Source organism: Salmo trutta, unplaced genomic scaffold (assembly GCF_901001165.1).
Source record: "Salmo trutta unplaced genomic scaffold, fSalTru1.1, whole genome shotgun sequence".
In the NCBI taxonomy this organism is placed as follows: domain Eukaryota; kingdom Metazoa; phylum Chordata; class Actinopteri; order Salmoniformes; family Salmonidae; genus Salmo; species Salmo trutta.
In genome coordinates, this window is record NW_021822962.1 from 2,144,699 (window position 1) to 2,164,936 (window position 20,238).

At 45.4% G+C, this 20,238-nt stretch overlaps 2 protein-coding genes and 1 long non-coding RNA gene across 3 annotated transcripts in view; 2 read left to right on the plus strand and 1 right to left on the minus strand.

The window, feature by feature from the left end:
• Positions 1-20,079, plus strand: part of LOC115187673 (dysbindin-A-like) — a 30,481-nt gene extending 10,402 nt beyond the window's left edge. The window contains exons 7-10 of the mRNA XM_029746663.1: positions 353-375; positions 16,860-17,015; positions 17,971-18,117; positions 19,584-20,079. Of these exons, the coding sequence (XP_029602523.1) occupies positions 353-375; positions 16,860-17,015; positions 17,971-18,117; positions 19,584-19,882 (625 nt within the window). The 3' untranslated portion in view covers positions 19,883-20,079. The remainder of the gene's footprint in view (positions 1-352; positions 376-16,859; positions 17,016-17,970; positions 18,118-19,583) is intronic.
• Positions 12,864-15,913, plus strand: LOC115187680 (uncharacterized). The gene is made up of 2 exons (XM_029746673.1): positions 12,864-15,718; positions 15,770-15,913. The coding sequence occupies exons 1-2, from the start codon at positions 14,899-14,901 to the stop codon at positions 15,895-15,897; spliced, it is 948 nt and encodes a 315-aa protein (XP_029602533.1). The 5' UTR covers positions 12,864-14,898; the 3' UTR covers positions 15,898-15,913.
• Positions 15,975-16,555, minus strand: LOC115187692 (uncharacterized). Its single transcript, XR_003876116.1, has 2 exons — positions 16,115-16,555; positions 15,975-16,066 (listed from the first exon to the last, which is right to left on the minus strand). It is a non-coding gene; the product is annotated as an uncharacterized LOC115187692 (long non-coding RNA).
• Positions 20,080-20,238: the final 159 nt, after the last annotated feature.

A 20,238-nucleotide genomic window follows, 5' to 3' on the forward strand; every position in this document is an offset into this window, starting at 1 on the left:
AGCTGATGGGAGGTTATTGTTAATCTGAGGGTATAGACTAGAGAGAGGAGCTGATGGGAGGTTATTGTTAATCTGAGGGTATAGACTAGAGAGAGGAGCTGAACTCTGCTGTATCTGAATGAAGCTTTAGAATGAGCATCATGTAATTATGGACTCACTGTAGCAGCACTTTGCAGTTGTTGTTAAATGAAAAGCATGTTACAATTTAAATGTCTTACTGTTATGTCTGGTCCTACAGTTTATCTTCATAGATAGTCAAGGAACAAGCTGTAAAGACTCTGAACTGGCACAGAGCGTGAGTGACAATAGTGAAAAGACTGCTTCTAACAGTTGTTCCTCTTTTCCTTCACAGGAAAGAGCTGGAGTGTCTCAAAGGTAAGATCCCCTCTAAACAGAACAGTATTCTGTACAGTCAGTAAGGTCCCCCTCTAAACAGAACTTTATTCTGTACAGTCAGTAAGGTCCCCCTCTAAACAGAACTGTATTCTGTACAGTCAGTAAGGTCCCCCTCTAAACAGAACGGTATTCTGTACAGTCAGTAAGGTCCCCCTCTAAACAGAACGGTATTGTCAGTAAGATGTCCTGTAAACATGCAGCCTACAAAATCATAGCTGCGGCCTATATTGTAAATAGGAATATAGTAGGATTTTGTGAAAAGCCTGTTTTCTTTTTATGATAGTTTCAGTTTCACATCGTCTCCAGGATGTCTTCATGATGTCTTGAGGCTTGGGAAATGAACATGGCAGTAGCCGTATCTGTGGTTTCAGCTTTTTCCCCACATCTGATGTGTAATTGGTCTCCTAGACCCCAGTTAACATCAAACAGCGTGTTGGGTTGTTCCAGTCATTATTTCCAAGCTAGACATGAATTCTCCTCGGAGGGCGTCTTTGAGAGAGCAGATAGAATCCCTTTGGCACAAGCTGCGTCACATTAACCTCTACGTCATAATGAACCTCTCAGCACATATATCCTGGTCCTGGAAGGAGTCTTCATGCTACAGAGCAACATTACTTCACCTCCCTTTTTACTTCCTACCGGATCATAATATGATGGATCTCCACTAAAAGGGCCTGTCACTCTCGCTAAATGGGATGCAGGTCAATTCAAGACAGAACTCCCAGTTTGTAGCGGTTTTGTGTGTGTGACAGGCGTTGTGAATCAGACGTCCTCTGGCAGACAGACCTGAAAGAGAACATCATCATGACTGTGGTTTTGTGTGTGTGACAGGCGTTGGGAATCAGACGTCCTCTGGCAGACAGACCTGAAAGAGAACATCATCATGACTGTGGTTGTGTGTGTGTGACAGGCGTTGTGAATCAGACGTCCTCTGGCAGACAGACCTGAAAGAGAACATCATCATGACTGTGGTTTTGTGTGTGTGACAGGCGTTGTGAATCAGACGTCCTCTGGCAGACAGACCTGAAAGAGAACATCATCATGACTGTGGTTTTGCTCAACATCTCAACATATTTGATGTGCTCGCTCATCAGTTTAATGACATCTTAACGTGAAACCCCCCCCAGGGAATAAAATGTTTCACAGCTTTATACACAGTATCTTCACAGAATAGCTAGTTGTGACGTCATGGAAGCGAACATGATGAGATTCCCTTGTTGGAGGCAGATTACGGGCTCCCAGGTGCATCCCAAAGGGCACCCTGTTCTCTATATAGTGCACTGCTTTTGACCAGAGGTCCTGGTCGTTCACTAAATAGGGAATAGTGTCATTTGGGACGCAGGCACAGTGAGAGTCAGGGAGGGAGGAGAGATGGATCAACCTGACTGAAGGTCTGCCTGACAGTGATGTGTCCAGAAAAGAGTTTGACGCTAGAAGCTTCATGCTGTCCGGTGTCTATAATGAATCATTCATGAGCCATTCAATAACCACTTTAGTAGTGTGTGTGTGTGTGTGTGGTACCAGAAAAGAGAATAGCGATTTGGATGTTGCTATGCAGAGTTGCATTCTCAGGATATGAATAATGGGGGGGGTTAATGAGTGTATCTGTTGTGGTCTTTTAAACAGGTAGGCTGTTCTCTGTAAAATGTTATTGTCCATGGATATTCTCATCTGGAAATGTTACATGGTAGAATAAATATCATTTTTGTATAGTTAATATTCATATGTGGCTTTTATTATTTATATTTGTGGCTTTTATTTCGTATTAACATATACATTAAACTGAATGGGCCAGAATAGCAGTAAGACACAAGATTTTAGCTTTGGGGGGTACATTTCCTTGATTCTCCTCGCCTCAATATGCATGACATTAATTTCCTGTTGTAGCCAGGATGGGAACTGCTTAGAACACCCCACCACCTTGCTATTTTTAGTTGGCGTGATCTAGCATATTAGATAATGTTACAATAAGGAAATAAAGAAAGGAATTAGATAGTAGTTTGTCTCCTTCAGCATGCAAGGTAAACAACACGTCTTTTGTAATACATGTTGAGGCATAAATTGCGGATCTTTTCAGAGATTTACCCAATACCCTATATAGTGCACTATTTCTGGCCTGGGCCCTGGTCAATAGGGTGCCATTTTGGGATGCTACCTTGAAGCAGTGTGGTCTTGTTCAGTTCTGCAGGAGCAGAGCCTTTCTAGTAGAAAGAGAGTGCTGCTGAGCTACTGTGAGGAGATCAAACTTGTGTCTTAACCACAGACGGGAACGGGCGTGGCCGTGTCTTAACCACAGACGGAACGGGCGTGACCGTGTCTTAACCACAGACGGGAACGGGCGTGGCCGTGTCTTAACCACAGACGGAACGGGCGTGACCGTGTCTTAACCACAGACGGGAACGGGCGTGGCCGTGTCTTAACCACAGACGGAACGGGCGTGACCGTGTCTTAACCACAGACGGGAACGGGCGTGGCCGTGTCTTAACCACAGACGGGAACGGGCGTGACCGTGTCTTAACCACAGACGGAACGGGCGTGACCGTGTCTTAACCACAGACGGGAACGGGCGTGACCGTGTCTTAACCACAGACGGAACGGGCGTGACCGTGTCTTAACCACAGACGGAACGGGCGTGACCGTGCCACAGACGGGAACGGGCGTGAGAGACTGTTCTAAGCTCAGTCACAGAATCTATTTCGTTGTCAGGGATCTTAACCAAAGACATGGAAGTATTGTGGTTCCTTTTTATAGAAACTCATCTAGCTAGGTGCTTTTCTAATGCAGTAGGTGTGTCAATCCCTCCTCCACAGTAGTCTCTGTAGAGATCAATCTCAATCAATATCTCTTAACAGCTTCTCTTCAGCAAAAACACAATTTTAACTCAACTTGGAAGAGCACCGTACGTTAAATGTATCTTTTCTATAACAAATGCCTAGGATAAGGTTAATTACATGATAATTTGTGTACTCACGCATTATGATATGCAGATGGTACAGTAGCTCAGTGGTTCCCAAACCTTTTCACACAGGGTCCCCCTGCCATCATTGGGGAACGTGACGCGTCTATTTCTATGGGCATAACCACTGGCCATGATGCATTGTTCACACGCCCCTTGTTGTCGGAGAGAACGTTTTGCAGTTTTAAAGCAAATTTCGTGCAATTCTACACATTTTGCCATGTGTTCATATGTTATCTGAGTGACTGGAACATTATAACAAAATCAAAGGGCTAAAAAAACCTAGCTAAAACAACGTTAGCTGACATGGGCTAGTTGACCTGGACATTTCTGAACCTGGAGGTTATAAATAGCCCTCTAAGGCAGTGGTCTAAGGATGATCAAAGGAAATTGGATGCACCTGAGCTCAATTTGGAGTGTCATAGCAAAGAGGTGTGAATGAGCTATTTCTGTATTTCATTTTCAATGAATTTGGAAAAATCTCTCAACATGTTTTAACTTTGTCATTATGGGGTATTGTGTATAGATGGGTGAGGGGGAAAAACATCTATTTAATCAGTTTTGAATTCAGGCTGTAACACAACAAAATGTGGCATGTCAAGGGGTGTGAATACTTTCTGAAGGCACTGTGGCCTACCACTTCATGGCTGAGCCGTTGTTGCTCCTAGATATTTTCACTTCACAATAACAGCACTTAAAGTTGACTGGGGCAGGTCTAGCAGGGTAGACATTTGATGAACTGGGGGGGGGGGGGGCAACAACAAGGTAATTGGCAAGTTGTTTAGTGCACTACTTCCAAAAGCAGTGCACTATGTAGGGAAGAGGGTGGCATTTATGATATAGCCTAGGTTTCCCACTATCTGTCTTTATTATTAGAAGCCCCTCCCCCTCTTGTGAGTAGTGAGTGGTACACTCCCAGGCAGATCTCCCCCTCTTGTGAGGAGTGAGTGGTACACTCCCAGGCAGCCCTCCCCCTCTTGTGAGTAGTGAGTGGTACACCCCCAGGCAGCCCTCCCCCTCTTGTGAGTAGTGAGTGGTACACTCCCAGGCAGCCCTCCCCCTCTTGTGAGTAGTGAGTGGTACACCCCCAGGCAGCCCTCCCCCTCTTGTGAGTAGTGAGTGGTACACTCCCAGGCAGCCCTCCCCCTCTTGTGAGTAGTGAGTGGTACACCCCCAGGCAGCCCTCCCCCTCTTGTGAGTAGTGAGTGGTACACCCCCAGGCAGCCCTCCCCCTCTTGTGAGTAGTGAGTGGTACACTCCCAGGCAGCCCTCCCCTCCTCTACCCACACCACTACAGCAGTGTCTCCTCAGCCTGGCAGTACTGCACATGCTCCCTCACAGCATCGCGGTGTGTGTGTTTGGCAGCAGAGAAGCATTATCCGTCCGAGCGAGGTAGTGTGTAACCACTCTGTCGATGCAGAATGGGGGGTTAGCTGTAGTGGTGGGGGTGTAGCATAGCTGAGCGTCTGGTCTCGCTCTCCGCTCAGGCTCTGGGCTGGCCTGGGTCATCACGATCACCAGGACACCGGTCATGTCCTCTCCAGGGAACAGCTCCAGGAACTCCTGTAGGTTACGATTCTCTCTCTCTGTCTCTCTCTGTCTCTGTGTCTCTCTGTGTCTCTCTGTCTCTCTGTGTCTGTCTCGTTTTCTTCTCTCTGTTATGTCTCTCTCCATTTCCCTCTATCTTTTTGTCTATCTCTCCATTTTCCTCTTTATTTTTATGTCTCTCTCTCCATGTCCCTCTCTTCATGTCTCTCTCCCTCCCTCTGTCTGTCTGTGTATTAGTTATTCTCCTCATGTTTAAAGTGGAATGTCTATTTGGTGATGCTCTGATGTAGGTGTGTGTTACTGCCACGGTATTCTTTCAGTAGGACTTGACTTACTGCAGCCTGGGTTGTGTGACTCAGTCATATGATGAACCCATGCTGTTACGCTCCTTATTGCCCCAACAGTTTGTCTGTTGTCAGGAAACAGAAAAGGTCAGGTTGAAGGGAAGGGATGGATCTAAGTGTTAGTGACGTAGGTAACAGGAGCAATTCTACCAGTCAATAACTCCTCTATAAATGCAGTGATTACCAGTTACTTGACTATTAAATAGTCCCTTAATATACATCACTGGTCAGGAATGTGCAGCAACGTTCTTACATAACATGTAGAGCTGATATGCCACATTAGAATGTAATTAGAACGCCTCCACGCAGGCATAGACGGTCCGGGGTATCTGCTCTGCTGCTCACTGGACTGTGAACGCTGTGTTCCACTGCTCCGGGCGACTTGTCGTGTTGTTATGGGTGATTTGCAGGCAGAGATCGGACACCTGTCTGAAATTTGGGTCTTTTTGTTGTTGATGTTTTACTACTTAAATCAGTCTTGGGAGCCGGGTGAGGAGGGTAATTCGCTCGGTGTGGGTAAAAATGCAGCACTGGAGAAGTAATAGCAGGAAAATGGCTTAAAGTGTCAGTCTATTCACTCCTTACTTTTACGCTCCCTTCAGAGGGTATTGATTTCTCTAGCTCTTAACCATTATAGTAAAGAGGCAGTGATTTAGAGTAAGACCAGCAGTAGGGTTGCGTCCCAAATGGTACCCTATTCCCTATATAGCGCACTACTTTTGTTCAGGTCTCTGGTAGAAAGTAGTGCACTATAGAGGGTAACATTTGGGATGCACACTATGGCTGCTATTACGGAGATCAATGGCTTGCTGAGGTAAGCAGTGCTGTCTGAAACCGCTATGATTGGATTAGCTGTGAGTACCACATCTGGTCAGGCCTGACGGGAGGTGGGACGGGAGGTGGGACGGGAGGTGGGACGGGAGGTGGGACGGGAGGTGGGACGGGAGGTGGGACGGGAGGTGGGACGGGAGGTGAGACGGGAGGTGGGACGGGAGGTGGGACGGGAGGTGGGACGGGAGAAAAAGGTCCATGATGTAAAAATGGTTTATTGGCTAATTAGAGGAGAGCATTGTTCCAAACACTCGTCTGTCATTCTACTGTCATATCTGAAGAGCAGGCTGCCCACACCTGACCAGCAGTTTGATGTGTGTGTTTTTTATTTTATTTTTGATTTAACCTTTATTTAACCAGGTAGGCTAGTTGAGAAGAAGTTCTCATTTACAACTGCGACCTGGCCAAGATAAAGCAAAGCAGTGCACTGTGTGTGCCAGTGTAACCTGACTTGGCAGCCCACAGTAGCCTGACTTGGCAGCCCACAGTAGCCTGACTTGGCAGCCCACAGTCGCCTGACTTGGCAGCCCACAGTCGCCTGACTTGGCAGCCCACAGTCGCCTGACTTGGCAGCCCACAGTCGCCTGACTTGGCAGCCCACAGGGTGTAGATGAGATGAGTAGTATACAGCAACCTAACATGAGAGCTGAGGCTGGGGCCAGTGCTCTGCCTCCCCCTCTCAGATCATAGCTAATATAATAGCTTTACGTCTATGGCTCAGACCCTTTAGAACAGTGGTCAAAACCGCAGTCAAAGTTATCATTAACCTAATAAAACCAGTTCAGTAGGAATGAGGTTTGTGCAATAGGCCTAATACATTATCACACCATATATTGGCTATATGCAATGCCTGCCAATATTGTTCCTCTCAGACCATATTATATTTCGAAACTTAAGCTTTAATAACGGAATATATCAGTTGGTGTAGAACATGCTGAGCATAAATTAAAAATAATTGTATTTTATTGGACTGATGGTACATGCATCTCATGGTCATGGTGCTTTCAAGACAACTGGGAACTCTGGGAAAACGAGGCCAAATAATGACGTCAGTGAACTTCAGGTCGGTAAGTCGGAGCTCTAGAAAGATGCCAGAGTTAGTTATTTTCCAGAGTTCCCAGTTGTTTTGAACATACTGTCGTCGGAAGTCAGACATTTCCAAGTTCCCAGTTGTCTTGAACACGGCATTAGTCTCAGCGACGGGAGGGAGAGAGCAGCAGAGGGTCCGCCTCTCACGGTCCCTGCTCCCTCTTTCATTAACTCTAGTATCAAACTTTGCTGGGGTCGTGGAAGCTGTAGGTAGGCACTGTGATTTGAACTATCCGATTGGCCAGTGCAGTAGGTACCGTCGATTTAGCCACAGATCTCAGAGTCCACCGGGTTGGAGGAGTTTGTCTTTTCAGACAAATGAAATGGTTCATAATGTGAACACTTTGCCTACCTGGTGCATCAAGTGCACCGACCGCCAACAGCACAACATGAAGAAAACAAAAAGGAACGTAAGCCTTTATGCCTTTATCATTGGCTTTTCTACTGAAATGTTTGGTGATCCACTAGGAATGCCTTGAAGATGGTGATCGACAGGTTGGTGACCACTGCTTTATAATATATAGGAATGTAATGCACTGTAGGGCTCTTCACAAGTCTATCAGTTGATATGACTGAATTCACTAGGCTTTACAGAACGTCACCAGTGGTAGCCCTCTGAAACCCCCCTGACATAGCTTGGTATTAAATATCATAACATTTCTCTGAACATTTGATCTTGGTTCCTATTTATAGTGGTGACTCATGACTTGGAAACTGTTTATAACAGTGGAATTAACAGCAGTAATATGTTTAACTGTGGAATTAGAGAAGTAATAGAATGTTTATAACAGTGGAATTAGGAGCAGTAATAGAATGTTTATAACAGTGGAATTAGGAGCAGTAATAGAATGTTTATAACTGTGGAATTAGAGCAGTAATATGTTTTATAACTGTGGAATTAGAGCAGTAATATGTTTTATAACTGTGGAATTAGAGCAGTAATAGAATGTTTATAACTGGAATTTGGAGCAGTGATAGAATGTTTATAACAGTGGAATTAGAGCAGTAATAGAATGTTTATAACAGTGGAATTAGAGCAGTAATAGAATGTTTAACTGTGGAATTAGGAGCAGTAATAGAATGTTTATAACTGTGGAATTAGAGCAGTGATAGAATGTTTATAACAGTGGAATTAGGAGCAGTAATAGAATGTTCATAACAGTGGAATTAGAGCAGTAATAGAATGTTTAACTGTGGAATTAGGAGCAGTAATAGAATGTTTATAACAGTGGAATTAGGAGCAGTAATAGAATGTTTATAACAGTGGAATTAAGAGCAGTAATAGAATGTTTATAACTGTGGAATTAGGAGCAGTAATAGAATGTTTATAACAGTGGAATTAGGAGCAGTAATAGAATGTTCATAACAGTGGAATTAAGAGCCGTCCTAGAAGGCCGTGAGCCTTCTCGATTTAGATACAGAACCCCCATCTCTCCTCTAAGATTCATTCAACTCAATTAACAATTCTAATCTATGCGCCTCCTTCTATAAGGAGATTATTTGACATGGTGGGAGAGTAAGATGTTGGGTGTTACTTTCACTAAGAGGAACCTCGATATACTTCTCCTTCCCTGGGGGTCAATAGAGAGGTTGGAGGGCTCATCATAATACATTTATCCTGCTGGGGGGATTAGTATCCATCTCTCCTACCCTGGGGGTCAATAGAGAGGTTGGAGGGCTCATCATAATACATTTATCCTGCTGGGGGGATTAGTATCCATCTCTCCTACCCTGGGGGTCAATAGAGAGGTTGGAGGGCTCATCATAATACATTTATCCTGCTGGGGGGATTAGTATCCATCTCTCCTACCCTGGGGGTCAATAGAGAGGTTGGAGGGCTCATCATAATACATTTATCCTGCTGGGGGGATTAGTATCCATCTCTCCTACCCTGGGGGTCAATAGAGAGGTTGGAGGGCTCATCATAATACATTTATCCTGCTGGGGGGATTAGTATCCATCTCTCCTACGCTGGGGGTCAATAGAGAGGTTGGAGGGCTCATCATAATACATTTATCCTGCTGGGGGGATTAGTATCCATCTCTCCTACCCTGGGGGTCAATAGAGAGGTTGGAGGGCTCATCATAATACATTTATCCTGCTGGGGGTATTTAGGCTCTGATCAAAAGTATTGCGCTATAGGGAATCTCTTCCACTGTCTGATATATATTTTGTCACCCCTAGCTCTCTCTCTCAAAGCTATTGACACCCCTTCTCGCTCCCAGAAAGCCATTGACATCCCTTCTCTCTTTCAAAAAGCCATTGACATCCCTTCTCTCTCTCTCTCTCTCTCTCAGAAACCCATTGACACCCCTTCTCTCTCTGTCAGAAAGCCATTGACATCCCTTCTCTCTCTCTCAGAAAGCCATTGACATCCCTTCTCTCTCTCTCAGAAAGCCATTGACATCCCTTCTCTCTCTCAGAAAGCCATTGACATCCCTTCTCTCTCTCAGAAAGCCATTGACATCCCCTCTCTCTCTCAGAAAGCCATTGACATCCCTTCTCTCTCTCAGAAAGCCATTGACATCCCTTCTCTCTCTCAGAAAGCCATTGACATCCCTTCTCTCTGTCAGAAAGCCATTGACATCCCTTCTCTCTCTCAGGCCATTGACATCCCTTCTCTCTGTCAGAAAGCCATTGACATCCCTTCTCTCTCTCAGAAAGCCATTGACATCCCTTCTCTCTGTCAGAAGGCCATTGACATCCCTTCTCTCTTTCAAAAAGCCATTGACATCCCTTCTCTCTCTCTCTCTCTCTCTCAGAAACCCATTGACACCCCTTCTCTCTCTCAGAAAGCCATTGACATCCCTTCTCTCTCTCAGAAAGCCATTGACATCCCTTCTCTCTCTCAGAAAGCCATTGACATCCCTTCTCTCTCTCAGAAAGCCATTGACATCCCTTCTCTCTCTCAGAAAGCCATTGACATCCCTTCTCTCTGTCAGAAAGCCATTGACATCCCTTCTCTCTCTCAGAAAGCCATTGACATCCCTTCTCTCTCTCAGAAAGCCATTGACATCCCTTCTCTCTCTCAGAAAGCCATTGACATCCCTTCTCTCTCTCAGAAAGCCATTGACATCCCTTCTCTCTCTCAGAAAGCCATTGACATCCCTTCTCTCTGTCAGAAAGCCATTGACATCCCTTCTCTCTGTCAGAAAGCCATTGACATCCCTTCTCTCTGTCAGAAAGCCATTGACATCCCTTCTCTCTGTCAGAAGGCCATTGACATCCCTTCTCTCTGTCAGAAAGCCATTGACATCCCTTCTCTCTGTCAGAAAGCCATTGACATCCCTTCTCTCTGTCAGAAAGCCATTGACATCCCTTCTCTCTGTCAGAAAGCCATTGACATCCCTTCTCTCTGTCAGAAAGCCATTGACATCCCTTCTCTCTGTCAGAAAGCCATTGACATCCCTTCTCTCTGTCAGAAAGCCATTGACATCCCTTCTCTCTGTCAGAAAGCCATTGACATCCCTTCTCTCTGTCAGAAAGCCATTGACATCCCTTCTCTCTGTCAGAAAGCCATTTGACTTCCGCTATGAGAAACAAGAGAACGTCACTGGTCACAGCTGCAGCTTGTGGGCCACATCTAAAAATACGTCATGTTACCTATGGGGAGGCCGTCATGTTACCTATGGGGAGGCCGTCATGTTACCTATGGGGAGGCCGTCATGTTACCTATGGGGAGGCCGTCATGTTACCTATGGGGAGGCCGTCATGTTACCTATGGGGAAGGCCGTCATGTTACCTATGGGGAGGCCGTCATGTTACCTATGGGGAGGCCGTCATGTTACCTATGGGGAAGGCCGTCATGTTACCTATGGGGAGGGCGTCATGTAGATGTTTTGTGGATGAAGAGTTGTGGTGTTGCAATATGTGATATAAGGAGAGTGGTATTTCTAGTGAATCAGAGGCTGGTTCTGTTGAGTTGCTGTTCACCATGTGGCAGATAGAATGCATGTCTCTGATCACAGGTAGCTTCCCAGATGGAAGCCTAGTCCCTAGAAACGGCACCCTAGTCCGTGTATTTCCTATGGGCCCTGGTCCAAAAGTAGTGCACTATAAAGGGAATAGGGAGCCGTTTGGGGGACAGACAGTTATTGTGGGGCCCTGCCTGGTGACAGCTGGCTGACTTCCTGCCCACCTGGGACTAGTAGATTTGACACATCCAGCCCACTGGAGTGACTGACTGACTGTGTTCAAATGCTTTGGTAGATTCTGACAACGAGAAAGGACCTACCTGAAAATCCTGAGCCTCTAATTGGCACCTTGGCTGGCATTGTCATCTACAAGACCCTGCTAGGTAAAGTTCCCCCTTATCTCAGCTCACTGGTCACCATAGCTGCACCCACCTGTAGCACGCGCTCCAGCAGGTATATCTCTCTGGTCACCCCAAAAGCCAATTCCTCCTTCGGCCGCCTCTCTTTCCAGTTCTCTGCTGCCAATGACTGGAACGAACTACAAAAATCTCTGAAACTGGAAACACTTATCTCCCTCACTAGCTTTAAGCACCAGCTGTCAGAGCAGCTCACAGATTACTGCACCTGTACATAGCCCATCTATAATTTAGCCCAAAGAACTACCTCTTCCCCTACTGTATTTATTTATTTTGCTCCTTTGCACCCCATTATTTATATTTCTACTTTGCACTTTCTTCCACTGTAAATCTACCATTCCAGTGTTTTACTTGCTATATTATATTTACTTTGCCACCATGGCCTTTTTTGCCTTTACCTCCCTTATCTCACCTCATTTGCTCACATTGTATATAGACTTATTTTTCTACTGTATTATTGACTGTATGTTTGTTTTACTCCATATATAACTCTGTGTTGTTGTATGTGTCGAACTGCTTTGCTTTATCTTGGCCAGGTCGCAGTTGTAAATGAGAACTTGTTCTCAACTTGCCTACCTGGTTAAATAAAGGTGAAATTAAAAAAAATAATACATTTCAAGGATTTGTGAGAATCCAATGATTCAGGGTTGAAATTCTTATTTTCACCGAGGCAGCATTTCTGGGATGAACTTTGTCAGAAAATAAAGAAAATACTTAGTTCCTCAATCTGTTGTTACTTGACTCCACATGGATGTCAGTTCTTGTAAAGGCAGTTAATGATGAGTAGAGCTTGATCTAGGACAAAAGATTCACTGCAACAATATGCATCTTTTAAAGGATGTAGCACCTCTAGCCGTAACACAGACACTCCTATGGTGCCATAAAAGTAACACAGCCACTTCCTGCTGTTCTGAGAAGTTGGTAGGTGCTTCCTGTCTTTAAGACCGAGAGAGACACATGGCTCACAGTGGGGACTAGTGCTAACTGGGACGATAGTCACGATACATGTCTGGCTTCACATAACACCACAGTCCTGTTGTTTTCTTATCTGGAGGACTCACCCCTGGGCAGGCAAGTAAATAATTAGCCTACAATGTGGGTGATATCAATTTACATTTGAGTCATTTAGCAGGTGCTCTTATCCAGAGCGATTTCATCTTAAGGTAACTCGGTGAGACAACCATGTATCTGTCACAGTAAGTCTGTATGTAGCCTCGCTACTTTTATAGCCTTGCTACTGTATATAGCCTGTCTTTTTACTGTTGTTTTATTTCTTTACCTACCTATTGTTCACCTAATACCTTTTTTGCACTATTGGTTAGAGCCTGTAAGTAAGCATTTCACCTGTTGTATTCGGATCACGTGACAAATAAACTTTGATTTGATTTAAAACCGTTCCTCAATAAAGCAGCTGTCAGCAAAGTCAGTGCTTGTAAGAAAATACAAATGTGACTGCAAAGTCAAGGGTGTTAGTTCCTCTGCTGTTGTTACTATCCTGTAGTATTGTAGTGGTATCTTGTTAGTATCCTGGTACTGTCGTATTTTAGCAGTATCTTGTTAGTATCCTGTAGTACTGTAGCGGTATCTTGTTGGTATCCTGTAGTACTGTAGTGGTATCTTGTTGGTATCCTGTAGTACTGTAGCGGTATCCTGTAGTATTGTAGCGGTATCCTGTAGTATTGTAGCGGTATCTTGTTAGTATCCTGTAGCGGTATCTTGTTAGTATCCTGTAGCGGTATCTTGTTAGTATCCTGTAGTACTGTAGCGGTATCTTGTTAGTATCCTGGTACTGTAGTATTTTAGCAGTATATTGTTAGTATCCTATAGTACTGTAGCGGTATCTTGTTGGTATCCTGTAGTACTGTAGCGGTATCTTGTTGGTATCCTGTAGTACTGTAGCGGTATCTTGTTAGTATCCTGGTACTGTAGTATTTTAGCATTATCTTGTTAGTATCCTATAGTACTGTAGCGGTATCTTGTTAGTATCCTGGTACTGTAGTATTTTAGCAGTATCTTGTTAGTATCCTATAGTACTGTAGTGGTATCTTGTTAGTATCCTGGTACTATAGTATCACAAGAAGGGTTGTTTGATCTGGATCACAAGAAAGGGTTGTTAGCTGAGATAAAGAGGTCACAGAATAGTCTCTCTGGCCAGACTCAGGGTGCTAGTCTCTGCACGCTCCACACAGAGGTGTCTGGCCAGACTCAGGGCTCTGTGAGGAGACGCTACAGTAAGGATGGTGTCTCTGGCCAGACTCAGGGCTCTGTGAGGAGACGCTACAGTAAGGATGGTGTCTCTGGCCAGACTCGGGGCTCTGTGAGGAGAAGCTACAGTAAGGATGGTGTCTCTGGCCAGACTCGGGGCTCTGTGAGGAGACGCTACAGTAAGGATGGTGTCTCTGGCCAGACTCAGGGCTCTGTGGGGAGACGCTACAGTAAGGATGGTGTCTCTGGCCAGACTCAGGGCTCTGTGAGGAGACGCTACAGTAAGGATGGTGTCTCTGGCCAGACTCAGGGCTCTGTGAGGAGACGCTACAGTAAGGATGGTGTCTCTGGCCAGACTCGGGGCTCTGTGAGGAGACTCTACAGTAAGGATGGTGTCTCTGGCCAGACTCAGGGCTCTGTGAGGAGACGCTACAGTAGGGATGGTGTCTCTGGCCAGACTCAGGGCTCTGTGAGGAGACGCTACAGTAAGGATGGTGTCTGGCCAGACTCAGGGCTCTGTGAGGAGACGCTACAGTAAGGATGGTGTCTCTGGCCAGACTCAGGGCTCTGTGAGGAGACGCTACAGTAAGGGTGGTGTCTGGCCAGACTCAGGGCTCTGTGAGGAGACGCTACAGTAAGGTTGGTGTCTCTGGTCAGACTCGGGGCTCTGTGAGGAGACTCTACAGTAAGGATGGTGTCTCTGGCCAGACTCGGGGCTCTGTGAGGAGACGCTACAGTAAGGATGGTGTCTCTGGCCAGACTCGGGGCTCTGTGAGGAGACTCTACAGTAAGGATGGTGTCTCTGGCCAGACTCGGGGCTCTGTGAGGAGACGCTACAGTAAGGATGGTGTCTTTGGCCAGACTCGGGGCTCTGTGAGGAGACGCTACAGTAAGGATGGTGTCTCTGGCCAGACTCGGGGCTCTGTGAGGAGACGCTACAGTAAGGATGGTGTCTGGCCAGACTCGGGGCTCTGTGAGGAGACGCTACAGTAAGGATGGTGTCTCTGGCCAGACTCGGGGCTCTGTGAGGAGACGCTACAGTAAGGATGGTGTCTCTGGCCAGACTCGGGGCTCTGTGAGGAGACGCTACAGTAAGGATGGTGTCTCTGGCCAGACTCAGGGCTCTGTGAGGAGACTCTACAGTAAGGATGGTGTCTCTGGCCAGACTCTGGGCTCTGTGAGGAGACGCTACAGTAAGGATGGTCTCTGGCCAGACTCAGGGCTCTTTGAGGAGATGCTACAGTAAGGATGGTGTCTCTGGCCAGACTCAGGGCTCTGTGAGGAGACGCTACAGTAAGGATGGTGTCTCTGGCCAGACTCCGGGCTCTGTGAGAAGACTCTACCGTAAGGACAGTGTCTCTGGCCAGACTCATTTATCTTATGATATCTGTAGGATGATGTTGATCATTGTTATAGTGAGAAGACATTTATCTTATGATATCTGTAGGATGATGTTGATCATTGTTATAGTGAGAAGACATTTATCTTATGATATCTGTAGGATGATGTTGATCATTATTATCGTGAGAAGACATTTATCTTATGATATCTGTAGGATGATGTTGATCATTATTATAGTGAGAAGACATTTATCTTATGATATCTGTAGGATGATGTTGATCATTGTTATAGTGAGAAGACATTTACCTTATGATATCTGTAGGATGATGTTGATCATTGTTATAGTGAGAAGACATTTATCTTATGATATCTGTAGGATGATGTTGATCATTATTATAGTGAGAAGACATTTATCTTATGATATCTGTAGGATGATGTTGATCATTGTTATAGTGAGAAGACATTTATCTTATGATATCTGTAGGATGATGTTGATCATTATTATAGTGAGAAGACATTTATCTTATGATATCTGTAGGATGATGTTGATCATTGTTATAGTGAGAAGACATTTATCTTATGATATCTGTAGGATGATGTTGATCATTGTTATAGTGAGAAGACATTTATCTTATGATATCTGTAGGATGATGTTGATCATTGTTATAGTGAGAAGACATTTATCTTATATCTGTAGGATGATGTTGATCATTATTATAGTGAGAAGACATTTATCTTATGATATCTGTAGGATGATGTTGATCATTGTTATAGTGAGAAGACATCTATCTTATGATATCTGTATGATGATGTTGATCATTATTGTAATAAGACATTTATCTGATGTAAAACTCTAACTACAGGTTGCATCCCAAACTGTATGTATGTTGTCAATGGATTTGGGGTCACTAGAAAAGAGCGGAGGCTACTCCACTTTCCATGGAGCTTAACAGGAAACCAAACAATGACTTGTTTATATTCAGTAACATCAACTAATACAACATCTGTGTTAATGTACACAGTGACCTACACAGTAACGTATACAGTGACCTACACAGTAACGTATACAGTGACCTACACAGTAACGTATACAGTGACCTACACAGTAACGTATACAGTGACCTACACAGTGACCTACACAGTAACGTATACAGTGACCTACACAGTAACGTATACAGTGACCTACACAGTAACGTATACAGTGACCTACACAGTAACGTATACAGTGACCTACACAGTGACCTACACAGTGACCTACACAGTAACGTATACAGTGACCTACACAGTAACGTATACAGTGACCTACACAGTGACCTACACAGTAACGTATACAGTGACCTACACAGTAACGTATACAGTGACCTACACAGTAACGTATACAGTGACCTACACAGTAACGTATACAGTGACCTACACAGTAACGTATACAGTGACCTACACAGTAACGTATACAGTGACCTACACAGTAACGTATACAGTGACCTACACAGTAACGTATACAGTGACCTACACAGTGACCTACACAGTAACGTATACAGTGACCTATACATTGACCTACACAGTGACCTATACAGTGCAGATTTGTGAAACATGTTTCCATAAAATCATGGATGACTGAGGCTTTATAATTTGACGGTGGCTAGTCCTTATGTCTATCCAACGGGTATTACTGACCTCCATAGAGATGTACTAGAGCTCATCTCCTATCTTTTCAATGGCTGCTTCTGTGAGAGCAAGTCAACCCTCTATCCACCTCTATGTTTACGTGTCCTCTACTTCCTGTTCCTTTACTTGTCCTGTACTTCCTGTTTCCCCCCAGCCGAGCTGGACTCTGAGCACGCCCAGAAGGTGCTGGACATGGAACACGCCCAGCAGGGGAAGCTGAAGGAGAGGCAGAAGTACTTTGAAGAAGCTTTCCAACAGGACATGGATCAGTACCTCTCTACTGGCTACCTGCAGATCACCGACAGAAGAGGTGAGCTGGAACCGAGAACACACACTTGTTTGGCTCCCAAATGGCACCCTGTTCCCTTTTATAGTGCACTGCTTTGGACCATAGCACTACGGGCCCTGGGAAGTAGTGCACTACGGGTCTGTAGGAAATAGCGTCCCATTTGGAACACTCTCTGTTGATACGGCAGGGTAGCCTAGTGGTTAGAGCGTTGAACTAGTAACCGAAAGGTTGCAAGATCAAATCCCCGAGCTGACAAGGTAAAAATCTGTCGTTCTGCCCCTGAACAAGGCAGTTAACCCACTGTTCCTAGGCCGTCATTGAAAATAAGAATTTGATCTTAACTGACTTGCATAGTTAAATAAAGGCTAAATAAAAATAAAATAAAAATATAAACGTTGCAGAAGGTCAAAGAAAGGCTCTTTTAAAAAGGTTGACTTGTGTTTTATGATATTTTCTGTATTAACTTTCGTCTGGTGTAACTGCTGTGTTGTAGATTCTATGACTTTTCCCTTGTCTTGTTCTGCTCTGTCTAATGCTGGGACGTTGAGCTTTACAATAACCAGTGACGCTACGCCGGTTAATTGACTGTTTCCTATGTCTTTTATTGTGCTTCCCCTTCCTGCTTTCATCATACTTGAGGTATGATAGTGCTGTCTGTCTGTGTGTGTGTGTGTGTGTGTGTGTGTGTGTGTGTGTGTGTGTGTGTGTGTGTGTGTGTGTGTGTGTGTGTGTGTGTGTGTGTGTGTGTGTGTGTGTGTGTGTGTGTGTGTGTGTGTGTATCTTCAGTGTTATGCTGTTGTACTGTCTGTCAGACTGAGGTTCTCAATTCGTCATTCCGTGATTCCTCGCACCCCATCTCCTCGCCTCTCTTTCAACCATATTGGAGGATAAGTTCCAAGATGGATGGGACTGAGTAACAGTACCGGAGTCGTGCAGCTGCAGTGTGATGTGACGCTGGTTGTGTGTCGCTCCACAGGGCCAATAGGTAGCATGTCTTCCATGGAGGTGAACGTTGACGTTCTGGAACAGATGGACTTGATGGACGTGTCGGACCACGAAGCCCTCGACGTCTTTCTCAACTCTGGAGGAGAAGACAACAGCCTGAGCTCCTCACTCACCTCAGGTACTTATCAACACCGTGCACTATGTAGGGAATAACCAACTCAGTGGCCTTGTGGTTAGTGTCCTCCCTGAAATTGGAAGATTGGGAGTAGCTTCACGCTACGGAAACAGGAGATAGACTAGTGTCCTGTCCAGGGGGTGTACTGGTACATCAAGCTGTCTCACTACAGTAACAGGAGATAGACTAGTGTCCTGTCCAGGTGGTGTACTAGTACATCAAGCTGTCTCACTACAGTAACAGGAGATAGACTAGTGTCCTGTCCAGGTGGTGTACTAGTACATCAAGCTGTCTCACTACAGTAACAGGAGATAGACTAGTGTCCTGTCCAGGTGGTGTACTAGTACATCAAGCTGTCTCACTACAGTAACAGGAGATAGACTAGTGTCCTGTCCAGGTGGTGTACTAGTACATCAAACTGCCTCACTACAGTAACAGGAGATAGACTAGTGTCCTGTCCAGGAGGTGTACTGGTACATCAAGCTGCCTCACTACAGAAACAGGCTTGCAGAAGGCTTGCTACTTATTTGTACAAATTTATGTAGGGAATAGGGTACAATTTGGGACGACCATGTGTTGATATCATGTAGCCACCAACGGTACAGAGACAGTATGGCTAATGCTATCATGTAGCCACCAACGGTACAGACACAGTATGGCTAATGCTATCATGTAGCCACCAACGGTACAGAGACAGTATGGCTAATGCTATCATGTAGCCACCAACAGTACAGACACAGTATGGCTAATGCTATCATGTAGCCACCAACGGTACAGACACAGTATGGCTAATGCTATCATGTAGCCACCAACAGTACAGACACAGTATGGCTAATGCTATCATGTAGCCACCAACGGTACAGACACAGTATGGCTAATGCTATCATGTAGCCACCAACGGTACAGACACAGTATGGCTAATGCTATCATGTAGCCACCAACGGTACAGACACAGTATGGCTAATGCTATCATGTAGCCACCAACGGTACAGACACAGTATGGGTAATGCTATCATGTAGCCACCAACGGTACAGAGACAGTATGGCTAATGCTATCATGTAGCCACCAACGGTACAGAGACAGTATGGCTAATGCTATCATGTAGCCACCAACGGTACAGAGACAGTATGGCTAATGCTAACTAACCAGTAGAACAACAGTACATTTCTTTGCTGTGCTTTGTGCTGTTTTGCTTGTGTCCATTTAGTCATGTTATTAAGTGCGTTGCTAGTGAGCCACTTTCTTATGAACGCATGGTATCAAAGCATGCGCGTCACCGTGGGGATAACACGTTGTGTTGTCATGGGAAGGTGGTCATGAGTTCAAACAAAACAGAGATTATACACTGCAGCACACTAGAATCACATGATGGAGCATGTGGTTGAGTCCCAAATGGAACCCTGTGTCCCATATATGGGCAGAGCCGTGATGTTGGACTGATCCCCTCTCCCTCCCTCCTGTCTCCCAGGTCCAGACCCTGAGTCGTTGTCCTCTGAGATCTCCCTGCGGGTGCCCACCCTGGCGGAACTGAGGAACAAGCCGTCTTCCTTCTCCTCCACGGAGCCAGGCTCAGCCAGCCAGGACACCAGCCAGGACACCAGCCTGGGGGAGTGCCAGGAGGGGGAGGGCAGCGAGGCCAGCGGAGACGGAGACCAGCCTCTGGTACTGCCAGACGAGGAGGAAGTGCAGGCTGACACAGCCCTGGTGTCGTTGCCCGAGGTGGAAAAGTTCAAGAACTCTGACGACAGCGACTCGCAGGCCTCTTAGGAGCCGTCACAGAGCTGCCGCTTGGCTGAGAACGGCACTAGGGGCTATAGGGTAGCTCCTAGACGCTGATCTGGGGGTCCGTTTTGCATTTTTCTCCAAAAGCTTTTTCCCCCGTTTTTTATAAATGAAATGTAGCTTCCTTCCTTGTATCCAATTATATCTAAGTAAATAATAATAAAGATGTTTAAAATGTTCAAGGTACTGCATTCTTCATGAGTTCAAACAAAACAGAGATTATACACTGCAGCACACTAGAATCACATGATGGAGCATGTGGCTGAGTCCCAAATGGAACCCTGTATCCCATATATGGGCAGAGCCGTGAGTTTAAACCAAAGGTTTGAGGTCGATAACTA

What these genes read in the sequence shown, in the direction of transcription:
- LOC115187680 (XM_029746673.1), top strand. Translation starts at nt 14,899, where the DNA reads ATGGTCTCTGGCCAGACTCAGGGCTCTTTGAGGAGATGCTACAGTAAG. An exon ending in CATTGTTATAGTGAGAAGAC is followed by an intron (nt 15,719 to 15,769) that starts ATTTATCTTATA and finishes TAGTGAGAAGAC; the next exon opens with ATTTATCTTATGATATCTGT.